Here is a 7,431-nt window from a genome sequence, read left to right on the forward strand (position 1 = left end):
TCAACAGCATAAATGATAAAAGGATTAGCATTTGAGCAATTCAACCAATTACTCATTTTCTTTATAATGCTTACAATTATATATATTTAAAAATATATTTCTAAAAATTAATTTAGATAAATTAATGTTCATATCTAAACCAACTTGACAATTTGTTATTAAATTTAAAAATATTTTATATTCATAATTATTAAAAAAAATTTGTTTTAATTTATAACTTAAATTGTTAATTAATTTTATTGTTTACAATTGTTTAATATAATTATCACTTATTTGTTTATATTTTATTTTTATTTTAATTATTATCATAATGTTAATTATTAATGTCTATTTAATTATAAATTTAGGTTTTGGATCGAACATATTATGGGCTTGGAATCGGCACTGATTTTGGACTATTTCGAGTTCGAGTTTTTCGAGCTTGGATCAACACGAATTTAGCATTTGCTCAAGTTCGAACTTTCTCAAGTTTAATTTATTTTGAGCTTGGATCGTTACATGCTCTAATTGTTTTAAGTTCAGTCATTATGAGCGAGCTTTCTAGCTCAGACCTATTTTGTCAGCTTTATCTAGGACTCGACCCTTAAAAAAGTCTAATTAAAAAACAATTTGTCTAAATTTTAATATTTTTTTAATGATTGTTTTAAATTTAAGTTGTTTCTCAAAAATATTATTTGATTTCATTTTAATTTATTGATATAAATCTTTTTAAATGAATCGAATTTGAATCCAAAAATATTATAAATTAATTTGTTTTGTATGGAAAAAGTAATAATAATAAAATAAACAGCTTCTAGTATCAAAATCCCTTTGGAAAATATTTTAAATAACAGAACCCCCATAAAATTAGGAACTAGTATTTGTGTTATTGTAGAACTGTTTTACTTTTTCCTTCAACTCTTTCTCAACAAATGAAGATTTACCAATGAGGTAAATGCTGTTCTTCCTCTCTTACTTCTCTCACTATATTCTTCAAGGTAATTAATATATTTTCTCTGTATAATTTGGCTTTCAATCCTAGATATCACATATACGTGCTTCTTCTTCTGTGTTTTCATACGACTGTTTTTCCCCATCAAACATTTTGTTTAAGAATCGCTAACATCCGATTTAACTGTTCATAAAACTTTTGCTGTTAATATTATCAATATATTATAGTTACTGTTATGGAACATTCTGGTTTTCAACTCTGTAGCACTGAGTTGGCCTAACTTTGTCACACTGATCAAGGAACCTGAATTTATAAAGTCTACTCTGATTCTGCATTCTGGTTGGCATTCAAAAGCTGAAACCAAACAACATGACCGAAAGGCGATACGTAGATACATTATTGAGGTATTGAATCTTCGAATTGTTTCTCCAGATTCCTGCCAATTTCCGCCTTATAACTTTTTCGTTTTTGTTCTCAGGATGACTAAATCTGCATCTTCTACAGAATTGGAAGTTCAAGTAGGAAGTATGCCTCTTTCCTTAGACAAAGTGAGATATGTTCCAAAACAACCTTCATTTCATTAATAATATCTTCTCTATCAATCAACACTTAAATTTGAATATGATCATTATAATTTAGGAACTTCTGGCCTCAAAATCAGCTAAAGTTGCTGCCTTACTTAAAGAGAATTCCAATGCAGATCTATATTACTTGCTTCATGACATTCCAGCTGATTCAGAGACTTTCGACCTTGTTGCAAGATTCTGCCATGGATGTGCAGTTCAGATGTCCACTGAAAACATTGTACCACTCATCTGCTTGTCTTTCTACTTGGGTATGGATGAAAATCACTGCAATAACAATCTATTAAGCAAAGCTGTTACTTTCTTCGAACAAACAGTCCTTCCTAGTTGGAATGAAATTATCAAGGCTTTGCGCTCCTCCGATAAGTCCCTTCAACAAACAATGCAGATCGGTTTATTCGATGCCTGCTTACAGGCTATGATTGCAAAGGCATCAGATAATCCGAGACATCTAGGGGAACCGATAATCGTCTCTACAGACAAAGGTGATGACAGTGATAGGCCTAATGCAAAGAGGAGGCTCTTTGCTCTTGACTGGCAGGAGGATTTGACAACATTGTCTCTCCAGCTATATGAGCCTATCATTTACACAATGAAACAGCATGAAATCCCACCAACTTACATTTCTGCTTCGATTTATCGATATGCAAAGAAGTGGATCTTTCATTGTAACAATGGAAGGGAGACTATGTCAATTTACAAGAGGAAATCTCAAAGAAATGTAATTGAAACTTTGGAAAAGCTTCTGCCTCACGGAAGAGAACTCCTTCCTTGCACATTGTTGTTCGAAATGCTCCGATGCGCGATCAACTTGGAAGCTAGCTCGGTTAGTAGGAAAGGTTTTGAGATTAGGATTGGAAAGCAGCTGGACCAGGCAAAAGTAAAGGACTTGCTAATTCTTCCTCAAGGCTATGCCAAGGAAGTGCAATATGATATTGAGTGCATAAGGAGGATTCTGAAAGTATTCTACAGCAATTACGATAGCTCCGATGCTTCTGGATTTATCTCCGTGGCAGAACTCATGGAAGAATTCTTAGCTGAAGTTGCTTGTGATATGGATTTAATGATAGACAGTTTCATTTCACTTGCAGAGATGTCCATGGCAGCAGCGTTAGGAACAAAAAGAAACTCTGATGGAATATACCGGGCTATCGACATATACTTTGAAAAGCATGCTTACCTGACAGAGAAGGAGAAAGAACAGGTTTGTAAGGCCCTGGATTTCCGGAAAATGTCACCTGAAGCTTGTGAGCATGCTGCCAAAAATGAAAGATTACCAGTGAGAGCAGTAGTGCAGGTGCTGTTTATGGCACAGTTGCAGATGCGGGAAACATTGGCCCGGACGGCTTATTATGACGACAAATCAGAGAAAGAAGAGAAGGAAGAAGATGAAGGAAGGATGGAAATGGAGAAAATGAGCATCAAGGTGAAGGAGCTTGAAAAGGACTGCCGTGAAATGAAGCAAGAAATCACAAATGGGTGTATCAGGCAAAGAGTAAATAAAGGAAAGGTGAGCTTGTGGAGTGAAATGAAGAGGAAATTTGGGTGCATGACTAGCATGGGTGACTTCCATTGTCCGGCCAAGAAGAAGAAGGAGCATCCAAAATGCGGAATTCATCACAATAGTTGAGTCAGTCATCTTGATGACAATGCATGTCAGTAATAGACAAGATACTTCTATGTAAGCAAAAATTTTAAAAATTAAAAATTATTAAAAATTCAATTCAAAAAATACGTAGAAATGAATGTCTAAATTCAATTAAATTTGAATATCAATTTATCGAAATTCATTCTCTAAGACAGATTTTTTTTAAAAAAAAAGGATGATTCATATTTGTAATACATTGGCAAAATTAAAAAGTAAAAAAAAAATTTATGGTTCTTGCTTTCTTGCTAACTCAAAACAGGTAAATTCCAATTTTTTTATTAGTTTTTAAAGTTTTTGCTATAATTTTTTTTCTAATTTGATAATTGTTTTCTTAGTGAGTTTTCTAAAATAGGAACAGTGATCGAACTAGTTAAATATTTAATTTTTAGTTTAATCGTTCGCCTAGTAAGATTTATTTGTCCAATTCAATTGGATAAATTATTAAAAACTCATTAAAAAAAAGAAAATAGTTTTTGTAGTTCAATTGTCTGATCAAAATCAATCTTTTAACTCAATACAATCGGTTCATATTAGTTCATGGATTAACCAGTCCAACCTCTTATTTTGGATCAATTTTAATCCATTCGGTTGTAAAAATAACATATTAACTACACTTTTAAGTTAATTTTTTTCTATCAACCGTTTCAATACGGGATATACAACTATAATGTTGAAAAATATACTACTTTTATCATCAAACATGAGCATAAAATGTAAAAAAAAAAAAGGAAAAAGAAAAAGAAGAAAACATGATGTATAGTTAATTTATTTAGCACAAACGGTAAAAAGATTAGCCTTTGCAAAATTCAATCAATTACTCATTTTCTTTATAATGTTTACAATTATATTTATTTAAAAATATATTTCTAAAAATTAATTTAGATAAATTAATGTTCATATTTAAATCAACTTGAAAATTTGTTATTAAATTTAAAAATATTTTATATTCATAATTATTAAAAAAAGTTGTTTTAATTTATAACTTAAATTGTTAATTAATTTTATTGTTTATAATTGTTTAATATAATTATCACTTATTTGTTTATATTTTATTTTTATTTAATTATTATCATAATATTAATTATTAATGTCTATTTAATTATAAATTCAAGTTTTGGATCGAACATATTATGGGCTTGAATCGGCACTGATTTTGGATTATTTCGAGCTCGAGTTTTTCGAGCTCGGATCAACACGAATTTAGCATTTGCTCAAGTTCAAACTTTCTCAAGTTTAATTTATTTTGAGCTCGGATCGTTACATGCTCTAATTGTTTTAAGTTCAGTCATTATGAGCGAGCTTTCTAGCTCAGACCTATTTTGTCAGCTCTATCTAGGACTCGACCCTTAAAAAAGTCTAATTAAAAAACAATTTGTCTAAATTTTAATATTTTTTTAATGATTGTTTTAAATTTAAGTTGTTTCTCAAAAATATTATTTGATTTCATTTTAATTTATTGATATAAATCTTTTTAAATGAATCGAATTTGAATCCAAAAATATTATAAATTAATTTGTTTTGTATGGAAAAAGTAATAATAATAAAATAAACAGCTTCTAGTATCAAAATCCCTTTGGAAAATATTTTAAATAACAGAACCCCCATAAAATTAGGAACTAGTATTTGTGTTATTGTAGAACTGTTTTACTTTTTCCTTCAACTCTTTCTCAACAAATGAAGATTTACCAATGAGGTAAATGCTGTTCTTCCTCTCTTACTTCTCTCACTATATTCTTCAAGGTAATTAATATATTTTCTCTGTATAATTTGGCTTTCAATCCTAGATATCACATATACGTGCTTCTTCTTCTGTGTTTTCATACGACTGTTTTTCCCCATCAAACATTTTGTTTAAGAATCGCTAACATCCGATTTAACTGTTCATAAAACTTTTGCTGTTAATATTATCAATATATTATAGTTACTGTTATGGAACATTCTGGTTTTCAACTCTGTAGCACTGAGTTGGCCTAACTTTGTCACACTGATCAAGGAACCTGAATTTATAAAGTCTACTCTGATTCTGCATTCTGGTTGGCATTCAAAAGCTGAAACCAAACAACATGACCGAAAGGCGATACGTAGATACATTATTGTGGTATTGAATCTTCGAATTGTTTCTCCAGATTCCTGCCAATTTCCGCCTTATAACTTTTTCGTTTTTGTTCTCAGGATGACTAAATCTGCATCTTCTACAGAATTGGAAGTTCAAGTAGGAAGTATGCCTCTTTCCTTAGACAAAGTGAGATATGTTCCAAAACAACCTTCATTTCATTAATAATATCTTCTCTATCAATCAACACTTAAATTTGAATATGATCATTATAATTTAGGAACTTCTGGCCTCAAAATCAGCTAAAGTTGCTGCCTTACTTAAAGAGAATTCCAATGCAGATCTATATTACTTGCTTCATGACATTCCAGCTGATTCAGAGACTTTCGACCTTGTTGCAAGATTCTGCCATGGATGTGCAGTTCAGATGTCCACTGAAAACATTGTACCACTCATCTGCTTGTCTTTCTACTTGGGTATGGATGAAAATCACTGCAATAACAATCTATTAAGCAAAGCTGTTACTTTCTTCGAACAAACAGTCCTTCCTAGTTGGAATGAAATTATCAAGGCTTTGCGCTCCTCCGATAAGTCCCTTCAACAAACAATGCAGATCGGTTTATTCGATGCCTGCTTACAGGCTATGATTGCAAAGGCATCAGATAATCCGAGACATCTAGGGGAACCGATAATCGTCTCTACAGACAAAGGTGATGACAGTGATAGGCCTAATGCAAAGAGGAGGCTCTTTGCTCTTGACTGGCAGGAGGATTTGACAACATTGTCTCTCCAGCTATATGAGCCTATCATTTACACAATGAAACAGCATGAAATCCCACCAACTTACATTTCTGCTTCGATTTATCGATATGCAAAGAAGTGGATCTTTCATTGTAACAATGGAAGGGAGACTATGTCAATTTACAAGAGGAAATCTCAAAGAAATGTAATTGAAACTTTGGAAAAGCTTCTGCCTCACGGAAGAGAACTCCTTCCTTGCACATTGTTGTTCGAAATGCTCCGATGCGCGATCAACTTGGAAGCTAGCTCGGTTTGTAGGAAAGGTTTTGAGATTAGGATTGGAAAGCAGCTGGACCAGGCAAAAGTAAAGGACTTGCTAATTCTTCCTCAAGGCTATGCCAAAGAAGTGCAATATGATATTGAGTGCATAAGGAGGATTCTGAAAGTATTCTACAGCAATTACAATAGCTCCAATGCTTCTGGATTTATCTCCGTGGCAGAACTCATGGAAGAATTCTTAGCTGAAGTTTCTTGTGATATGGATTTAATGATAGACAGTTTCATTTCACTTGCAAAGATGTCCATGGCAGCAGCGTTAGGAACAAAAAGAAACTCTGATGGAATATACCGGGCTATCGACATATACTTTGAAAAGCATGCTTAACTGACAGAGAAGGAGAAAGAACAGGTTTGTAAGGCCCTGGATTTCCGAAAAATGTCACCTGAAGCTTGTGAGCATGCTGCCAAAAATGAAAGATTACCAGTGAGAGCAGTAGTGCAGGTGCTGTTTATGGCACAGTTGCAGATGCGAGAAACACTGGCCCGGACGGCTTATTATGACGACAAATCAGAGAAAGAAGAGAAGGAAGAAGATGAAGTAAGGATGGAAATGGAGAAAATGAGCATCAAGGTTGTTGGGTTTTTGATCACAAAACAAAAATAAAAGAACTAAAATTTGTGTTGAAAGATGAAAACAGAGGAAAAACTCAGATGTTGAAGGAGAAACTTCTTTCATATTTTTTGCTTAAAGATAAAATGTACATATATTAAACTATTACATTGAAAGAGCAATAAATTTTCTAAAAAGTAAATTGCACAAAAACAGCTCAATAGTAACCTGCTGATTATCTAAAGCTGCTTTGGTTGACTAACTTTATCCAGGCAAAAAAGTTGTCAGATTAGATATAGGTCGCCTATCACACACACACACAAAAAAAAATACTTCATCCGGATAACATATGGTACTTTTGCATGTTGCTGTATTTCATCCGGGTAACTTACATGAGCTGTTTGTTGCCACCTTTTAACATATTTCATCCGGATAACGTACACATGCTATTTGTTGCCACCTTTTAACACTCCTCCTTGGCTACAAAACAATAAACTCCAATTTCCTTCCTTAAACACTCGAACCTTGTAGCAACTAATGGCTTGGTTAAAACATCAGCAAGCTGATCCCTCGAACAACAATAGA

General features: G+C 32.7%; 2 protein-coding genes across 2 annotated transcripts; both read left to right on the top strand.

Annotated features, from left to right (window-relative positions):
• Positions 1 to 807: 807 nt before the first annotated feature.
• On the top strand, positions 808 to 3,339 carry LOC107955751 (BTB/POZ domain-containing protein At5g17580). Its single transcript, XM_041118145.1, has 3 exons — positions 808 to 1,335; positions 1,410 to 1,479; positions 1,571 to 3,339. Exons 1-3 carry the CDS (start codon positions 1,301 to 1,303, stop codon positions 3,143 to 3,145), a joined length of 1,680 nt encoding a protein of 559 aa, XP_040974079.1. The 5' UTR covers positions 808 to 1,300; the 3' UTR covers positions 3,146 to 3,339.
• Positions 3,340 to 4,725: 1,386 nt separating this feature from the next.
• Positions 4,726 to 7,076, top strand: LOC107956233 (BTB/POZ domain-containing protein At5g17580-like). Its single transcript, XM_041118146.1, has 3 exons — positions 4,726 to 5,261; positions 5,336 to 5,405; positions 5,497 to 7,076. Exons 1-3 carry the CDS (start codon positions 5,227 to 5,229, stop codon positions 6,619 to 6,621), a joined length of 1,230 nt encoding a protein of 409 aa, XP_040974080.1. The 5' UTR covers positions 4,726 to 5,226; the 3' UTR covers positions 6,622 to 7,076.
• The last annotated feature ends 355 nt before the right edge of the window (positions 7,077 to 7,431 follow it).

The sequence above is a fragment of the Gossypium hirsutum genome, chromosome A07 (assembly GCF_007990345.1).
Source record: "Gossypium hirsutum isolate 1008001.06 chromosome A07, Gossypium_hirsutum_v2.1, whole genome shotgun sequence".
In the NCBI taxonomy this organism is placed as follows: domain Eukaryota; kingdom Viridiplantae; phylum Streptophyta; class Magnoliopsida; order Malvales; family Malvaceae; genus Gossypium; species Gossypium hirsutum.